This window comes from Coregonus clupeaformis, chromosome 18 (assembly GCF_020615455.1).
Source record: "Coregonus clupeaformis isolate EN_2021a chromosome 18, ASM2061545v1, whole genome shotgun sequence".
Lineage (NCBI taxonomy): Eukaryota > Metazoa > Chordata > Actinopteri > Salmoniformes > Salmonidae > Coregonus > Coregonus clupeaformis.
Window position 1 is genome coordinate 33,886,574 of NC_059209.1, and position 20,000 is coordinate 33,906,573.

General features: G+C 46.9%; 1 protein-coding gene across 4 annotated transcripts in view; it reads left to right on the top strand.

Annotated features, from left to right (window-relative positions):
- The window catches only part of LOC121530716 (tight junction protein ZO-2), a 154,994-nt gene that overhangs the window by 92,682 nt on the left and 42,312 nt on the right, over window positions 1–20,000 (top strand). For all 4 annotated transcript variants that reach the window (XM_041835895.2, XM_045226850.1, XM_041835897.2 and 1 more), the window contains exons 3-7: window positions 3,978–4,102; window positions 4,523–4,625; window positions 6,049–6,712; window positions 6,953–7,056; window positions 8,446–8,599. In XM_041835895.2, the coding sequence (XP_041691829.2) occupies window positions 3,978–4,102; window positions 4,523–4,625; window positions 6,049–6,712; window positions 6,953–7,056; window positions 8,446–8,599 (1,150 nt within the window). The remainder of the gene's footprint in view (window positions 1–3,977; window positions 4,103–4,522; window positions 4,626–6,048; window positions 6,713–6,952; window positions 7,057–8,445; window positions 8,600–20,000) is intronic.

Genomic DNA, 20,000 nt, shown 5'->3' on the forward strand with positions numbered 1-20,000 from the left:
GTGTACTCCTCAATGCTATCTGAAGAATCCCAGAACATGTTCCAGTCTGTGCTAGCAAAACAGTCCTGTAGCTTAGCATCTGCGTCATCTGACCACTTTTTTATTAACCGAGTCACTGGTGCTTCCTGCTTTAGTTTTTGCTTATAATCAGGAATCAGGAGGATAGAGATATGGTCAGATTTGCCAAATGGAGGGCGAGGGAGAGCTTTGTATGCGTCTCTGTGTGTGGAGTAAAGGTGGTCTAGAGTTTTTTTTCCTCTGGTTGCACATTTAACATGCTGGTAGAAATTAGGTAGAACGGATTTAAGTTTCCCTGCATTAAAGTCCCCGGCCACTAGGAGCGCTGCATCTGGATGAGCGTTTTCCTGTTGACTTATGGCCTTATACAGCTCATTCAGTGCAATCTTAATGCCAGCATTGGTTTGTGGTGGTAAATAGACAGCTATGAAAAATATAGGCAGACAGGCATGGGGTAGAGGATGTCTCTGTGGTCACTGACAGTATCAGATAGCATCAACGTTATATCAACCTTATAAGGTCAGCTATAAACACAGGCTGCAGCCCAAATTACTCCCTATTTCCTACAGTATATACTGGTAATAGGGAGCCATACAGTGCATTCAGAAAGTATTCAGACCCCTTGACTTTTTCCACATTTTGTTACATTACAGCCTTATTCTAAAATTGATTAAATCGTTTTTTCCCCTCATCAATCTCACACAATACCCCATAGTGACAAAGCAAAAACAGGTTTTTAGAAATGTTTGCTAATGTGTTACAAATAAAAAACGGAAATATCACATTTACATAAGTATTCAGACCCTTTACTCAGTACTTTGTTGAAGCACCTTTGGCAGCAATTACAGCCTCAAGTCTTCTTGGGTATGACGCTACAAGCTTGGCACACCTGTATTTGGGGAGTTTCTCCCATTCTTCTCTGCAGATCCTCTCAAGCTCTGTCAGGTTGGATGGGGAGGGTCGATGCACAGCTATTTTCAGGTCTCTCCAGAGATGTTCGATCGGGTTCAAGTCCGGGCTCTGGCTGGGCCACTCAAGGACATTCAGAGACTTGTCCCAAAGCCACTCCTGCGTTGTTTTGGCTTTGTTCTTAGGGTCATTGTCCTGTTGGAAGGTGAACATTCACCCCAGTCTGAGGTCTTGAGCACTCTGGAGCAGGTTTTCATCAAGGATCTCTCTGTACTTTGCTCTGTTCATCTTTCCCTCGATCCTGACTAGTCTCCCAGTCCTTGCCGCTGAAAAACATCCCCACAGCATGATGCTACCACCACCATGCTTCACCGTAGGGATGGTGCCAGGTTTTCTCCAGACGTGACACTTGGCATTCAGGCAAAAGAGTTCAATCTTGGTTTCATCAGACCAAAGAATCTTGTTTCTCATGGTCTGAGAGTCCTTTTGGTGCCTTTTGGCAAACACCAAGTGGGCTGTCATGTGCCTTTTTAGTTAGGAGTGGCCACTACCATAAAGGCCTGATTGGTGGAGTGCTGCAGAGATGGTTGTCGTTCTGGAAGGTTCTCCCATCTCTACAGAGGACCTCTGGAGCTCTTTCAGAGTGACCATCGGGTTCTTGGTCACCTCCCTGACCAAGGCCCTTGTTCAGTTTGGCCAGGCAGCCAACTCTAGGAAGGGTCGTGGTGGTTACAAACTTCTTCCATTTAAGAATGATGGAGGCCACTGTGTTCTTGGGGACCTTCCATGCTCAGACATTTTTTGGTACCCTTCCCCAGATCTGTGCCTTGACATAATCCTGTCTCGGAGCTCTACAGACAATTCCTTCGACCTCATGGCTTGGTTTTTGCTCTGACATGCACTGTCAACTGTGGGACCTTATATAGACAGGTGTGTGCCTTTCCAAATCATGTCCAATCAATTTAATTTTCCGCAGGTGGACTCCAATCAAGTTGTAGAAACATCTCAAGGATGAAACAATTTCGAGTCTCATAGCAAAGGGTCTGAATACTTATGTAAATGTGAAATTTCCGTTTTTTATTTTTAATACATTTGCAAACATTTCTAAAAACCTGTTTTTGCTTTGTCATTATGGGGTATTGTGTGTAGATTGATGATTTAATCAATTTTAGAATAAGGCTCTAACGAAACAAAATTTGGAAAAAGTCAAGGGGTCTGAATACTTTCTGAATGCACTGTATGCAGGTAATGGGGTGCCATTTGGGATTCAAAAATCTATGTCATCAGATCAACTATAAACATAGTGATGGGAGGTTGTGATGTCACACAGAGCTGTGAAACAGGGCTAACAACAGGAAGAGGTTAGGACTGAGAGAGGTGCTGTTAGTGATTTTTGACTCTGTTACCTGCTTATCACACTGATGCATCACTATTCACTAAGCTAGCCCTGGCTCTCAGTATTCACACCGGGAGGAGAGGAGGAACTCACACACATACACACATGCATGTACACACATACACACAAACACACATGAACATGCACACACACACACACACACACACACACGAACATGCACACACACACACACACACACACACACACTGAACATGCACACACACACACACACACACACACACACGAACATGCAAGAGACAAAGTGCAAGAGGGATAGAAAGAAACACACAGAGACAATTGAATTATTAGTCTCTCTCTCCCAGACATGCATCCATCAGTCTGTTTCACACAGGAGGTAAGTGGTGTTAAATTGTGTGTTATTCCTCCTACTATGAATCTTCATTCAGATAGACAGGAGATGTCTTGTTTCCCTTTGGATAGCCAGGAGCTCCAAGGTTGACCTGCTCTCTTTTATCTTTCATCGCTTTCTCTTTCTCTCTCTATCTTTCTTTCTCACTCTTTTTCTGTCCCTCTCTCTCTCTCTTTCTCTGTCCCTCTCTCTCTCTCTGCTCTGTCTCTGTCTCTGTGTCTGTCTCTCTATCCCTCTCAGTCTTCTGGGCGATTTGTCATGTCAACTACTTGGACGTGACTGTAATCTGGCAAGAGTGTAAGTGGGACAGAGCGAGAGAGAGAGTGAGAGGGAGAGAGTGTTTGTGATGGATTTTTACCCCTCTTGCACAGCTCTCCCTGCCTCTCTCTACCTCCTCACTCCCCCTCTTTCCCTCCTCTCTTCTCCTATATGTGTGAGTTGGGAGAGAGTATTAGAGGCACATTGGAAACTCAAGCCATCTGCTCCCCCCTCCCACCAATCATTCTCATCCCATCTATGTGGTTGTAGTCAACCCATGAACCCATCCTGTGCTACCTCTCTCTACCTGGCTACCTGTCTGTCTATCTGTTTCAACCTATTTTTAGTCTATTTGTTTGTCTGACCTTCCAATCCCATACACCCCTACCCCATTTCAATGCTTTATCTTTTTACTTGCCCAACCCCCAACTAAACTCTCTCTCTCTCTCTCTCTCTCTCTCTCTCTCTCTCTCTCTCTCTCTCTCTCTCTCTCTCTCTCTCTCTCTCTCTCTCTCTCTCTCTCTCTCTCTCTCTCTCTCTCTCTCTCTCTCTCTCTCTCTCTCTCTCTCTCTCTCTCTCTCTCTCTCTCTCTCTCTCTCTCTCTCTCTCTCTCTCTCTATTTATTGGCATGGGAAACGTATGTTAACATTGCCAAAGCAAGTGAAGTAGATAGTAAACAAAAGTGAAATAAACAATAAATATTAACAGTAAACATTACACTCAGAAGTTACAAAAGAATAAAGACATTTCAAATGTCATATTATGTATATATACAGTGTTGTAACAATGTGCAAATAGTTAAAGTACAAATGGGAAAATAAATAAACATAAATATGGGTTGTATTTACAATGGTGTTTGTTCTTCACTGGTTCTCTCTCTCTCTCTCTCTCTCTCTCTCTCTCTCTCTCTCTCTCTCTCTCTCTCTCTCTCTCTCTCTCTCTCTCTCTCTCTCTCTCTCCATCTCTCTCTCTCTGTCTCTCTCTCTCTCTCTCTGTCTCCATCTCTCTCCTCCCTCCCTCCTGTAGGACTCCAAGATGGGGTTTGGTATTGCCGTGTCGGGGGGTCGGGACAACCCCAACGTGGAGAACGGAGAGATGTCAATCATCGTGTCAGACGTCCTACAGGGAGGACCAGCTGACGGACTCCTGTTGTACGCTAAACCACTTCCTCTTACGTCATCAACTAACCAGACCTCACTGAGTTTTTGAAAACTTGAATGCTGTTGTTAATTAATGGGTTTTTGCCCAATATGTCAGGAAGTCAGTTAAGGGGATACCGTCATGGTGGTTGCCGGTACCGGAAGCCATCGGATCGCATCTCAGTAGTCTGAAGTTGCTTGCTGGTCTCTTGTCCTTCACCTGCACTGATCAAAAAAAAATACACAGGCTAGGTGAAAACAAAGCAATATGTTTGACATCGTCTGGGAAAGGGCTTTCATCTACGAATGAAAAGAGAGGAGAGGAAGCTACTTTTGCTTATAGAAATGCAGCCAGGGTTGATCATGTTCTAATGTACTCTTTCATGTGTGTCTTGTTGTTCTATGTTAACGGTATGTTGTGTTCTCCTCCAGTGAGAAAGATCGTGTGATCCAGGTCAACTCCATCCTCATGGACAACGTGCCTCATTCCTTCGCTGTGCAGCAGCTACGCAAATGTGGGAAGACCGCCAAGGTGGTGAGTATCACTGTGCACAGTGTTGCTGTAGTTAGTAGCTAGTTGAAATGTAGGAAGGTAGCCAAGGTGGTGAGTATCACTGTGCACAGTGTTGCTGTAGTTAGTAGCTAGTTGAAATGTAGGAAGGTAGCCAAGGTGGTGAGTATCACTGTGCATAGCGTTGCTGTAGTTAGTAGCTAGTTGAAATGTAGGAAGGTAGCCAAGGTGGAGAGTACAATATATGATAGAATATGTTAGGCCATAAGGACATTGACAGTATATTCAAAATATGAACACAGGGATGACATAGCCTTGACATTCATCCTGGTGTAGCTGCTAGCTTAGCCACTGACAGACTGACAGACAGGGGACATTGTAACATTGTGACAGTGAATCACTTGCAGCCACTGTACTGCCTTCTGAGCTGTTTCACAGTGTCGGTCCGCTGAGCTGTTTCACACTGTCAGTCCGCTGAGCTGTTTCACACTGTCAGTCCGCTGAGCTGTTTCACACTGTCAGTCCACTGAGCTGTTTCACACTGTCAGTCCGCTGAGCTGTTTCACACTGTCAGTCCACTGAGCTGTTTCACAGTGTCAGTCCGCTGAGCTGTTTCACACTGTCAGTCCACTGAGCTGTTTCACACTGTCAGTCCACTGAGCTGTTTCACACTGTCAGTCCGCTGAGCTGTTTCACACTGTCGGTCCGCTGAGCTGTTTCACACTGTCAGTCCACTGAGCTGTTTCACACTGTCCCACCTTTAATACTGCACAGCCAAAAATAACCCTACTGCCCCACTCTTGCTCCCGGCTCTGTGTGTGTGTGTGTGTGTGTGGTCTCTTGGGTGTTTTGTTGCACGTGTTATCTAATGCGATCCTTTCCATCAAAATGCTGCAGTGTGGCCTCCCGAGTGGCGCAGCGGTCTAAGGCACTGCACTGCTTGAGGCGTCACTACAGATCCAGGTTCGATCCCGGGCTGTGTCGCAGCCGGCCGCGACCGGGAGACCCATGAGGCGGCACACAGTTGGCCCAGCGTCGTCCGGGTTAGGGGAGGGTTTGGCCGGCCGGGATGTCCTTGTCCCATCGCGCTCTAGCAACTCCTTGTGGTGGGCCAGGCGCATGCAGGCTGACACATTGGTGCGGCTGGCTTCCGGGTTAAGCGAGCAGTGTGTCAAGGAGCAGTGCGGCTTTGCAGGGTTGTGTTTCGGAGGACGCATGGCTCTCGACCTTCGACTCTCTCGAGTCCGTACGGGCGTTGCAGCGATGGGACAAGACTGTAAATACTAATTGGATATCATGAAATTGGGGAGAAAAAGGGGTAAAACAAAAATATATAAAAAAAATATATATAAAGCTGCAGTGTAGGTTTTAGGCCTGAGGTCTCTGCATAGCAATACAGTGTGTAATGGTTGACCCTGTATGTCTCTCTGTGTGTGTTTCCCCTCAGACGGTGAAGAGACCTCGGAAGGTGGCTCTCCACTCCCTGAAGCACCCCCCCTCTCCCGGCGGTGAGAGTCGAGACTTCGGCACCACCCGTTACTACGACGCCGATGACAACCAGAGCGACGGGGGCTGGCAGCGCGGCAACGGTGGGCCCGGTTACACCCACGAGCCTCGTGACCTCACCCCCGACAACAAGAACTACCTGGACCCCGACTACGGTGGCCGTGGTAATCGGGGGAGGAGCCGGGGGAGGAGCCAGGAGAGGGCATCGCCGAGCCCTGAGCATCGCCGCGACAACAGCAAGGGGCGGGCCTTGGACCGGGAGCCGCCCAGTCCCGAGAGGCTGCGGATTCCACAGGAAGGCAGCCGGGGGAGGAGCACGGACCGGGAGAGAGGAGGAGGGGGAGGAGGGAGTCCAGGTGGGAGGAGCTACGGCCGAGGTGACAGCTACGAGCGGGGAGGGGGGAGGTACGGGGATGTAGGAGGTACCGGAGGGAGGATGGTGAAGAGTACGAGTAGAGACCAACTCCAGGAGCCGCCCTCCTCGACCTCCCCGGACCTCCCACGAGGAGGAGGAGGAGGAGGAGGAGGAGGAGGGGGACTAAGAGACCTGGAGCCCCTGGAGAAACCTGTTAATGTCCTGCTGGTCAAGAACAGACCCAACGAAGGTACCAGACATAGTCTACTACAGTAACTAACCCTAATAAGGTCAGTTCCTTTACGATAATTGTTCGCCCTTAAGAAGGGATGATGTATAAAGGAAGGGGGAGCACGTTTACTGCTTACATTTTGTAAGGGTCATTTTGTAAAGGTCAGAGGTTAAGGTGGTTTTAAGGTCAGGATAGTTCTCTGGTTGCTGCAGCTAGTCACTAACTGTGTGCGTGTGCCGTGTGCGTGTGTGTGTGTAGAGTACGGTCTGCGTCTGGGCAGTCAGATCTTCATCAAGGAGATGACCAGTACAGGACTGGCTACCAAGGACGGAAACTTACAGGAGGGAGACATCATTCTAAAGGTTTACAGACACACACACACACAATGAATCTCTTTCTCACACTCACATATCTTGTCACACATCACACAAACACACACACACACACACACTGTCACTCTCAATTTCAATGTAATTGGTCATCATAGGCATGACTGTATAGAACGCTGCCAAATAGGAACATGTTAATGGCTTTCCTCATTTCTCTCTCCATCTCACACCCAAACTGTCAAGTCACTACTACACTAATTTACACTGTACTTTCTCTCTCTCTCTGTTTCTCTCCTCTCCTTTCTCTCCTCTCTCTCCTCTCTCTCTCGCTCTCTCTCTCTCCTGTCTCTTCTCTCTCCTCTCTCTCCTCTCTCTCTCTCTCCTCTCTCCTCACTCTCCTCTCCTCTCTCCTCTTCTCTCCTCTCTCCTCACTCTCCTCTCCTCTCCTCTCCTCTCTCCTCTCTCTCCTCTCTCTTCTCTCTCTCTCCTCTCTCTCTCTCTCTTCTCTCCTCTCTCTTCTCTCTCTTCTCTCTCCTCTCTCTCCTCTCTCTCCTACCCTCCCCTCTCCTCTCTCTCTCTTCTCTCTCCTCTCTCTCCTATCCTCTCCTCTCTCTCTCTTCTCTCCTCTCTCCACTCTATTCTCTCTCTTCTCTCTCCCCTTTCTCCTCTCTCTCCTCTCTCTCTCCTCACTCTCCTCTCCTCTCTCCTCCCTCTCCTCTCTCTTCTCTCTCTCTCTCCTCTCCTCTCCTCTCTCTCTCCTCTCTCCTCTCTCCTCTCTCTCCTATCCTCTCCTCTCTCTCTCCTATCTCCTCTCTCCTCTCTCCTCTCTCTTCTCTCTCTTCTCTCTCCCCTCTCTCCTCTCTCTCCTCTCTCTCTCTCTCTCCTCACTCTCCTCTCTCTCTCTCCTCTCTCCCCTCTCTCTCTATCCTCTCTCCTCTCTCCTCTCTCTCCTATCCTCTCCTCTCTCTCTCCTATCTCCTCTCTCCTCTCTCTCCTCTCTCTCTCTCTCTCTCCTCTCTCCTCTCTCTCCTCTCTCTCTCTCTCCTCTCTCCTCTCTCTCTCTCTCCTCTCTCCTCTCTCCTCTCTCACTCTCCTCTCCTCTCTCTTATCTCCTCTCCTCTCTCTCTCTCTCTTCTCTTCTCTTCTCTCTCTTCTCTCTCCTCTCTCTCTCTTCTCTCTCTCCTCCCTCTCCTCTCCTCTCCTCTCCTCTCCTCTCCTCTCCTCTCCTCTCCTCTCCTCTCCTCTCCTCTCCTCTCCTCTCCTCTCCTCTCCTCTCCTCTCCTCTCCTCTCCTCTCCTCTCTCTCCCTTCTCTCCTTTATCTTCTCTCTCTTCTCTCTCCCCTCTCCTCTCTCTCTTCTCTCCTCTCTCTCCTCTCCTCACTCTTCTCTCTCCTCTGCTCCCGATCTCCTCCCTCTCTTCAGATCAACGGGACAGTAACAGAGAACATGTCTCTGAACGATGCAGGGAAGCTCATTGAGAAGTCTAGAGGGAAACTCCAGCTGGTCGTCCAGAGAGACCGCAGACAGATCCTCATCCGTATCCCGCCCCTCGTCGACTCTGACTCCGAACCTGACGGTGAGAGGCTGACTGGGGAGTGATAGGGATGACAGACACCTCTTCTGACCAATAGCAGAGCAGTATTCAGAGTGTAGAGGATGACGGACACCTGTCCTGACCAATGGCAGAGCAGTATAGTGGTTTGTGTGGGTCAAATTCCCTGTAGAAAGTCCCAGAGGGTGAGAGTGTGGGGTGAGAGTGTGTTGGTTTTCTCTGCACCACTGACAGATCATTGATCACTGTACTAGTGTTGCACGGTATACCGAAACGTCGGTACTTTTTGCATACTACTGAGGGAAAAAAGTATTTGATCCCCTGCTGATTTTGTACGTTTGCCCACTGACAAAGTAATGATCAGTCTATAATTTTAATGGTAGGTATATTTGAACAGTGAGAGACAGAATAACAACAAAAAAATCCAGAAAAACGCATGTCAAAAATGTTATCAATTGATTTGCATTTTAATGAGGGAAATAAGTATTTGACCCCCTGTCAATCAGAAAGATTTCTGGCTCCCAGGTGTCTTTTATACAGGTTACGAGCTGAGATTAGGAGCACACTCTTAAAGGGAGTGCTCCTAATCTCAGTTTGTTACCTGTATAAAAGACACCTGTCCACAGAAGCAATCAATCAATCAGATTACAAACTCTCCACCATGGCCAAGACCAAAGAGCTCTCCAAGGATGTCAGGGACAAGATTGTAGACCTACACAAGGCTGGAATGGGCTACAAGACCATCGCCAAGCAGCTTGGTGAGAAGGTGACAACAGTTGGTACGATTATTCGCAAATGGAAGAAACACAAAATAACTGTCAATCTCCCTCAGCCTGGGGCTCCATGCAAGATCTCACCTCGTGGAGTTGCAATGATCATGAGAACGGTGAGGAATCAGCCCAGAACTACACGGGAGGAGCTTGTCAATGATCTCAAGGCAGCTGGGACCATAGTCACCAAGAAAACAATTGGTAACACACTACGCCGTGAAGGACTGAAATCCTGCAGCGCCCGCAAGGTCCCCCTGCTCAAGAAAGCACATATACAGGCCCGTCTGAAGTTTGCCAATGAACATCTGAATGATTCAGAGGAGAACTGGGTGAAAGTGTTGTGGTCAGATGAGACCAAAATCAAGGTCTTTGGCATCAACTCAACTCGCCGTGTTTGGAGGAGGAGGAATGCTGCCTATGACCCCAAGAACACCATCCCCACCGTCAAACATGGCGGTGGAAACATTATGCTTTGGGGGTGTTTTTCTGCTAAGGGGACAGGACAACTTCACCGCATCAAAGGGACGATGGACGGGGCCATGTACCGTCAAATCTTGGGTGAGAACCTCCTTCCCTCAGCCAGGGCATTGAAAATGGGTTGTGGATGGGTATTCCAGCATGACAATGACCCAAAACACACGGCCAAGGCAACAAAGGAGTGGCTCAAGAAGAAGCACATTAAGGTCCTGGAGTGGCCTAGCCAGTCTCCTGACCTTAATCCCATAGAAAATCTGTGGAGGGAGCTGAAGGTTCGAGTTGCCAAACGTCAGCCTCGAAACCTTAATGACTTGGAGAAGATCTGCAAAGAGGAGTGGGACAAAATCCCTCCTGAGATGTGTGCAAACCTGGTGTCCAACTACAAGAAACGTCTGACCTCTGTGATTGCCAACAAGGGTTTTGCCACCAAGTACTATGTCATGTTTTGCAGAGGGGTCAAATACTTATTTCCCTCATTAAAATGCAAATCAATTTATAACATTTTCGACATGCGTTTTTCTGGATTTTTTTGTTGTTATTCTGTCTCTCACTGTTCAAATAAACCTACCATTAAAATTATAGACTGATAATTTCTTTGTCAGTGGGCAAACGTACAAAATCAGCAGGGGATGAAATACTTTTTTCCCCTCACTGTATAATTTTTTTAAACTCTCGGTACTTCTGTCAAATGTGTCTCATGTCGTATACAGATCGAGAGGATGGAGTCTGTCTAGTAATTTGGCTGAATGTTCTCAAGGGGGCAGTAGTAAGCTAGACAGGCTACTTACGCTGCGCCAGCCACTTTTGAGAAGCAACCGAGAGACGGAGAGAACATGCGAGAGCATAGGTTCTTCTCATGAAAACATCATACCTCCACGCTCGCAGCTTGTTGACAAAACTGTCTCCAAAAGCTATGGGAATACTTTGCTTACAGAGCAGATGAGGGCCAGCCCACCAAAACAACTAAGCAAAAAGTGTTACAAAACGACATAAACTATTTTACACATGACATTATTTTTGAGTGACAATGACATGAACGTAATATATTCAGCATGACGTTCATGTGAGCATTATATTATGATTACAACCCAAAAGTAATGTGAAATGCCGTCATAACAGCAATATATTTAGCTAGTTTACTCTGCTTTTGTCTGGGCTTGCTATCAGTTAGTAACTAGCAAGTTCACAAACAATTCATTCATTAGTCGGCTAATGGGGATCCTAATCAAATCAAATCTGCTCAATAAACTCGAACTAGAGAACGAATCGTTTGGGGGTCTGCGGTTCACAAACGACATTGTGCTTATCCCCCTCACGACAGTCAAGAAATGCATTCCGCCAAGAGTCACAATCAAGAGTCGTTCACAATCTAGTCCGGTTGCGGCCACAACTAGACCTCGTTTCAAATGTACCAAGAAATAATCTTATTTGTAATCAACAACTGTACAATCAACAAATGTACATTGTTTAATGCACACGTTTACAACTCTGTCACAAATGACAGCTCCAATAAGCCCCTTATGGTGAATGACGTGAACGAGAGGCTTGTAGAATCATGACTCGTTTGAGTTTTCAGTTCATCGTTCGCCAGTAGCGGGTCCTGTGGGCATTACTGAATCAAATGAACGAAATGAGTCAAAAGATTCGTTCTTTTGACTGAACGATTCGAAATTATCCAAGTAAGTTAAAAGAGCCGAACTTTCCATCACTACTAGCAGTAGCCAGCCATCAGCCCTGGGTGGAGCATTGCACCCTGGGAGATTAAATGCACTATGGGAATCGTAGTATGCTGTGTAAAATCCATTGTATAGCTATGGTATGTAGACTATTGCAATATAGAAGCTTCAGAAATGAGCTTCAAAGTGTTTTATGTCGTTTTGGAACTAAATAATTTAATACATACAATTATTTAGCTGTAATGAATAATGAATCATATAGGTCTAATGAATGTGGCCATAGATGAGAAAATGAACCCTGATATGTGTCAAATTACATTTTAAAACAGTTTAGATGTAATTGTAAAATTATTTTGTATGCTCTGAGTCTCAGAAATGGTTTTGCATAAGGAACATTGAAGGTATTCTTCTGTTATTTAATATGGTGTTTTATTTTTTGAAAGAAATAGAATATATAATAGAATATATTTGATTTCTTATTTGAGTTGTTCTGCTACTTATCAAAAAAATAAAAAATAAAGCCCAGTGGTTATTCTCTGATTTTAGCTAATATGCATTCTTTTTTTTGCCGTTGGATCGTTTCGGTATCGAGTATCATTTCGGTCTCGTTGGGTTGCCAAGTCTCGTTGGGTTGCCAAGTCTCGTTGGGTTGCCAAGTCTCGTTGGGTTGCCAAGTCTCGTTGGGTTGCCAAGTCTCGTTGGGTTGCCAAGTCTCGTTGGGTTGCCAAGTCTCATTGGGTTGCCAAGTCTCATTGGCAACACTATACAGTGATCATGAGCATGAAAACCAACACCATTCTTTGACTCAACACTGGGTGTTTCATAAGCATGAATAGGGTCTAATCACTTCAATTGATAATGTAGTGTACTTTACATTTGCAGTTTAAAGGGGTCAAATAGGAAACATATTACAGCTGATACAGATCAGTTTAGGAGTGTGAAGATATTCTATATTAGTCAGGTTTGTCATCAGTAGAAAACGATATTAAAAAGTATCCAATGGCATTATTTAAACATTCCTCAAGAGTAGACAGCCACCAATCAGGCCACGGCCCTGTTGAGGTAAAAATATCTGTCTTTCAACGGGTTAAAAATAAAAAGGGACACGAAATTGGGTATTCTCACGTTACTGCTTGCAGCTGCCATATCGCATACACACAGAGGTCACCCAGTCTATTCTTAGTCTACTTAATGTACATTTAGGACAGACAGAGTCACCTAAAGTGGTTCGTTATTATCCTAAGTACACTATTTAAGGGTAAACATTTTGGATGTTTACTCTCATACTAGGAAGTTAAACAGAATATACAGTATTGACAACAAAAAGAGATTTCCTCAATCGTAGCCTACAAAAGAGAAATCCTTTTTGTCTTCTTTCTTCCAGATAAAATTTCATACTTTTAGATGAAGGCCCACCCAAGACAGACTCACACTACAGTAACGTTTGGTTGCCTTTAAGCTGTATCAATGAACCACTACACTGCTACAAGTTGTCAAGCATTTACCTCTTTGCACTTCCTTTTTTGCTATTATACTTTATTTTTTTTTATACTTTCCTAAAACCAATAAAGTATTTTAATCACTATCTATTTTGTACTGTGTGATTTATTAAGTACAGTAGGTTGAATAATGCCAATGGAACAAATATGTTATTTTTACTGTACATTTAGTACAAATATTGTGCTGTACATTTAATTGTAATTAAAAGTACATGCAGTACAAATACATCTTAGCTTTGTACCAAGTGAATTGTTATTCTTCCTATAGCTTTAGTACTGAGTTCACCATATTCTGTCATTAGTAAAAACATGCAACAACTTAAAGAAAGGGTTATCACTTGGCTACCTTTCAATTCCAAATACAGAAAGTTGCATGAAAAACCAAGGCTTGTCCAGTATACGTGGGTAAGATTACTGCATCATTATAACCATAGCAACAACATATTAATATTCATCCTTCAGTGTTTAACAGGAGTTGAATACTACCGGATTTGAGTGAATTAGTGTCAGTATTTTTGTCTCAACCTATATAGTTTGTTCAACGTACAGTATTACATGACCATTTCATACAAAGTGTGTTATTTTCAGGGCTAATCATACATGGTCTGTTCCTGTCATTGTGACTGTGTGTGTGATAGACTGATCTCAGTCCAGTCCATGACAACAGACCTGACTTCCCTGCCTGTCAACAGTCACAGCAAATCAGTGTCGATAGGCTGATTACCAGGAAGTAGTGAGTGGCTGAAGGCCCCTATAGGCTGAAGGCAGGGAATGGGAGGGCAGTTGAAGATTTGAACAGAGAAGAACAGGATCACTGGCTGACCCACTTACTGCCTGGTTCTTACTGCCTGGTTCTTAATGCCTGCCTCCTCATAAACCATTCGTTTTGGATGAGGTCTTCCAGTAAATTCCTAATTACACCATTATCTAGATACCCCTCATAATCACAACATCCCGACACCATTCCCCTCTCACCCCTCCTCACACCACCCCGCCCTGTCTGTATAGCCCTCTCACCCCATCCCTCCCCCCTCTCACCCCTCCTCACACCACCCCACTCTGTCTGTATAGCCCTCTCACCCCATCCCTCCCCTTACTCACCCCTCCTCACCCCATCCCTCCCCTCTCTCACCCTTCTATGTAATCCAGACTATCTAGATGAGATTGGAACACTGGAATTAATCCCACCCTCCATGATGGAACCGATCTCATGGTGTGTGTGCGTTTGTGTGTGTCTGTGTGGGCTGAAGGGGGGGAGTTCCTGGAGGGCCTGTGTCTCTGATAAGGTTAACAGTAAATTACTCCCTGTGCTTTTCCCCCGGAGTTAAACCTTCCAACAGCCTGTCGGGCTGTCTGCCTGTCTGCCTGTGCCTGCCTGCCTGTCTGTCGGTCTGTCTGTCTGTCTGTCTGTCGGGCTGTCTGTCTGTCCTGCCAGATGCCTGTCTGTCGGGCTGTCTGTCTGCCTGCCTGCCTGTCTGTCCTGCCAGATGCCTGTCTGTCGGGCTCTCTGTCGGGCTCTCTGTCGGGCTGTCTGTCGGGCTGTCTGTCGGGCTGTCTGTCGGGCTGTCTGTCGGGCTGTCTGTCGGGCTGTCTGTCAGGCTGTCTGTCGGGCTGTCTGTCAGGCTGTCTGTCGGTCTGTTGGGCTGTCTGCCTGCCTGTCTGTCTGCCTGCCTGTCTGTCTGCCTGTCTGTCTGTCCTGCCAGATGCCTGTCTGTCAGGCTGTCTGTCGGGCTGTCTGCTGGGCTGTCTGTAGGGCTGTCTGTCGGGCTGTCTGTCAGGCTGTCTGTTCTCGTCTGTCAGGCTGTCTGTTGGGCTGTCTGTCGGGCTGTCTGTCGGGCTGTCTGTTGGGCTGTCTGTCAGGCTGTCTGTTGGGCTGTCTGTCGGGCTGTCTGTTGGGCTGTCTGTTGGGCTGTCTGTCAGGCTGTCTGTTGGGCTGTCTGTCAGGCTGTCTGTTGGGCTGTCTGTCGGGCTGTCTGTCGGGCTGTCTGTCAGGCTGTCTGTCGGGCTGTCTGTCAGGCTGTCGGTCTGTCAGGCTGTCGGTCAGAAGAACCGATCTCATTGTGTGTGTGTGCGTTTGTGTGTGTCTATGTAGGCTGGGGGGTGGTGTCTGTCTGTCCTGCCAGATGCCTGTCTGTTGGGCTGTCTGTCAGGCTGTCTGTCATGCTGTCTGTCGGGCTGTCTGTCAGGCTGTCTGTCAGAAGAACCAATCTCATTGTGTGTGTGCGTTTGTGTGTGTCTGTGTGTGCTGGGGGAGGGGGGTGGGGAGTTCCTGGAGAGCCTGTGTCTCTGATAAGGTTAACAGTAAATTACTCCCTGTGCTTTTCCCCCGGAGTTAAAACCTTCCAACAGCCTGATATTTCTCTGTAGCTTGGTTTGTTTTGATTTGATTTGATTTTTATCTCTCTCCTCTCCTCCCCTGCCAGTGTTCTGACTAAAGAGAGGGAGAGAGAAAGTAGAGAAACGGAGAGAGAGAGAGAGGGAGAGAGAGAGAGAGAGAGTAAACATCAGCGCCACAGGTAACTTCCACAAGGCTGTGAACGATCTGAGAGACAAGGCAAGAAGGGCCTTTAATGCCATCAAAAGGAACATAAAACTCGACATAGGAATAGGATCTGGCAAAAAATACTTCAATCAGTTATAGAACCCATTGCCTTTTATGGTAGGTCTGGGGTCCGCTCACCAACCAAGAATTCACAAAATGGGACAAACACCGAATGCAGAGCAGAATTAGGACTACAGTGGCTTGCGAAAGTATTCACCCCCCTTGGCATTTTTCCTATTTTGTTGCCTTACAACCTGGAATTAAAATTGATTTTTGGGGGGTTTGTATCATTTGATTTACACAACATGCCTACCACTTTGAAGATGCAAAATATGTTTTATTGTGAAACAAACAAGAAATAAGACAAAAAAAAACATAACTATTCACCCCTCCCCCAGTCAATACTTTGTAGAGCCACCTTTTGCATCAATTACAGCTGCAAGTCCCTTGGGGTATGTCTCTATAAGCTTGGCACATCTAGCCACCGGGATTTCTGCCCATTCTTCAAGGCAAAACTGCTCCAGCTCCTTCAAGTTGGATGGGTTCCGCTGGTGTACAGCAATCTTTAAGTCATACCACAGATTCTCAATTGGATTGAGGTCTGGGCTTTGACTAGGCCATTCCAAGACATTTAAATGTTTCCCCTTAAACCACTTGAGTGTTGCTTTAGCAGTATGCTTAGGGTCATTGTCCTGTTGGAAGGTGAACCTCTGTCCCAGTCTCAAATCTCTGGAAGACTGAAACAGGTTTCCCTCAAGATTTTCCCTGTATTTAGCACCATCCATCATTCCTTCAATTCTGACCAGTTTCCCAGTCGATGATTTTTTTTTTTAGTCATTTTAGCAGACGCTCTTATCCAGAGCGACTTACAGTTAGTGAGTGCATACATTATTTTTTATACTGGCCCCCCGTGGGAATCGAACCCACAACCCTGGTGTTGCAAACGCCATGCTCTACCAACTGAGCTACATCCCTGCCGGCCATTCCCTCCCCTACCCTGGACGACGCTTGGCCAATTGTGCGCCGCCCTGTGGGTCTCCCGGTCGCGGCCGGCTACGACAGAGCCTGGATTCGAACCAGGATCTCTAGTGGCACAGCTAGCACTGTGATGCAGTGCCTTAGACCACTGCGCCACTCAGGAGATAAACATAAACATCCCCACAGCATGATGCTGCCACCAACGTGCTTCACTGTGGGGATGGTGTTCTCGGGGTGATGAGAGGTGTTGGGTTTGCGCCAGACATAGAGTTTCCCTTGATGGCCAAAAAGCTCAATTTTAGTCTCATCTGACCAGAGTACCTTCTTCCATATGTTTGGGGAGTCTCCCACATGGCTTTTGGCGAACACCAAACGTGTTTGCTTATTTTTTTCTTTAAGCAATGGCTTTTTTCTGGCCACGCTTCCGTAATGCCCAGCTCTGTGGAGTGTATGGCTTAAAGTGGTCCTATGGACAGATGCTTCAATCTCGGCTGTGGAGCTTTGCAGCTCCTTCAGGGTTATCTTTGGTCTCTTTGTTGCCTCTCTGATTAATCCCCCCTTGCCTGGTCCGTGAGTTTTGGTGGGCGGCCCTCTCTTGGCAGGTTTGTTGTGGTGCCATATTCTTTCCATTTTTTAATAATGGATTTAATGGTGCTCCGTGGGATGTTCAAAGTTTCGTATATTTTTTTATAACCCAACCCTGATCTGTACTTCTCCACAACTTTGTCCCTGACCTGTTTGGAGATCTCCTTGGTCTTCATGGTGCCCCTTGCTTAGTGGGACTCTGGGGCCTTTCAGAACAGATGTATATGTACTGAGATCATGTGACAGATCATGTGACACTTAGATTGCACACGTGGACTTTATTTAATTAATTATGTGACTTCTGAAGGTAATTGGTTGCACCAGATCTTATTTAGGGTCTTCATAGCAAAGGGGGTGAATACATATGCACGCACCACTTTTCCGTTATTTATTTTTTAGAATTTTTTGAAACAAGTTATTTTTTTCATTTCACTTCACCAATTTGGGCTAATTTGTGTATGGCCATTACATGAAATCCAAATAAAAATCCATTTAAATTACAGGTTGTAATGCAACAAAATTGGAAAAATCCCAAGGGGCATGAATACTTTTGCAAGGCACTGTATACCCGCTAGTTATAAAAATGCAGAAAAGAGCTGTTAAATTCGACCACAAAACCCTCACTTACAGAGAGAGTAACCTAGAGAAGAGTCCCTTCAGCCAGTTGGTTCTGGGGCTCTGTTCACAAACATAAACAGAGCCCCAGGACAGCAATACAATTAGACCCAAACAAATTATGAGAAAACTAAAAGATAACTATTTGACACACTGGAAACAATCAACCAAAAAATTTACCAAATTGGAATGGTATTTGGCCCTAAACAGAGAGTACACATTGGTAGAATACCTAACCACTGTGACTGAACCAAAATTAAAAAGAATCCTTGACTATGTACAGACTCAGTGAGCATAGCCTTGCTATTGAGAGTGGCCGCAATCCACAGACCTGGCTCTGAAGAGAAGACAGGCTATGTGCCCACTGCCCACAAAATTAGGTGGAATCTGAGCTACATTTCCTAACCTCCTGCCAAATGTATGACCACATTAGAGACGCATATTTCCCACAGATCACACAGACCCACAAAGAATTTGATAAACTCCCATATCTGTTAGGCGAAATACCGCAGTGTGCAATCACAGCAGCAAGATTTGTGTCCTGTTGCCATGACAAAAGGACAACGAGTGGAGCACAAACAACATTGTAAATACCACCAATATTTATCTGTTTACTTATCTAGAGTCTAGACAAAAGGAGAGCAGGCCCCACACAGTACAAAACCAGACCACTCTGTTCAGTACATAACATCAAACAGACCCTTAATCAAACACAAACACACCGGCTAAACCAACCACAGTGCACAAGCTGTTTATTTCATGTTTCGAGGTTTCAATTCACCCGTCAATAAACCCTTCACCCCTCTCTTATTTTAATACCCACCAGTTGCTGTTATGTGTGGCTCTCCTGCTAGAAATACACAATCGGTTGTAATGAGAGGCGTGTCTGTCTGTCGGGTCGGTCTGTCGGGCTTTCTGTTTGTCTGGCTGTCTAGCTAGCCGTCTGTGTCTGTTTGTCTGTCTGACTGTCTCTGTCTGTCTGGGTGTCTGTCCAGCCTTCTGTCTGTCTGTCTGTCTGTCTGTCTGTCTGTCGGGCTGCCTGTCAGCATGTCTTTCTGCAGGTCTGTCTGCCAGTCTGTCTGTCTATCCAGCCGTCTGTCTGTTTGTCTAGCCATCTCTGTCTGCTGTTTGTCGGGCCATCTGTCTAGCCGTCTGTCTAGCCATCTGTCTAGCCATCGGCCTGTCTGTCGGTCTCTCGGTCTGTTTGTCGGTCTGTTTGTCGGGCCGCCTGTCTAGCCGTCTGTCTAGCTGTCCGTCTAGCCATCAGCCTGTCTGTCTGTCTGTCGGGCTGTCGGTCTGGCTGTCTGTCTGCCTGTTTGTCTGCCTGTCTGTCCTGCCATCTACCTGTCTGTCCAGCTGCCTTCCTTTCTGTCTAGCTGTCTGTTTGTCTCTCTAGCTGTCTGTTTGTCTGTCTAGCCGTCAGCCTGTCTGTCGGGCTGCCTGTCTGCCTGCCTGCCTGTCTGTCTGTCTGTCTGTCTGTCTGTCTGTCTGTCTGTCTGTCTGTCCTGCCAGATACCTGTCTGTCCAGCCACCCACCTTTCTGTCGGCTGTCTGTCAGGCTGTCTGTCGGGCTGTCTGTCGGGCTGTCTGTTGGGCTGTCTATCGGGCTGTCTGTCGGGCTGTCTCAAGCTGTCTGTCGGTCTGTTGGGCTATCTGTCAGGCTGTCTGTCAGGCTGTTGGAATGCCTGTCTACCTGTCTGTCTAGCCGTCTATCTAGCTGTTGGGCTGACTGTCAGGCTGTCTGTCAGGCTGTCTGTCAGGCTGTCTGTCAGGCTGTCTGTCAGGCTGTCTGTCGGGCTGTCTGTCGGGCTGTCTGTCGGGCTGTCTGTCGGGCTGTCTGTCGGGCTATCTGTCAGGCTGTCTGTCAGGCTGTCTGTTGGGCTGTCTGTCAGGCTGTTGGGCTGTCTATCGGGCTGTCTATCGGGCTGTCTGTCGGGCTGTCTGTCGGGCTGTCTGTCGGGCTGTCTGTCGGGCTGTCTGTCGGGCTGTCTGTTGGGCTGTCTGTTGGGCTGTCTGTCGGGCTGTCTGTCGGGCTGTCTGTCGGGCTGTCTGTCGGGCTGTCTGTTGGGCTGTCTGTCAGGCTCTCTGTTGGGCTGTCTGTCGGGCTGTCTGTTGGGCTGTCTGTCGGGCTGTCTGTCAGGCTGTCTGTCGGGCTGTCTGTTGGGCTGTCTGTCCAGCCTCCCTCCTTTATGTTGGGCTGTCTGTCGGGCTGTCTGTTAGGCTGTCTGTTGGGCTGTCTGTCGGGCTGTCTGTTGGGCTGTCTGTCGGGCTGTCTGTCGGGCT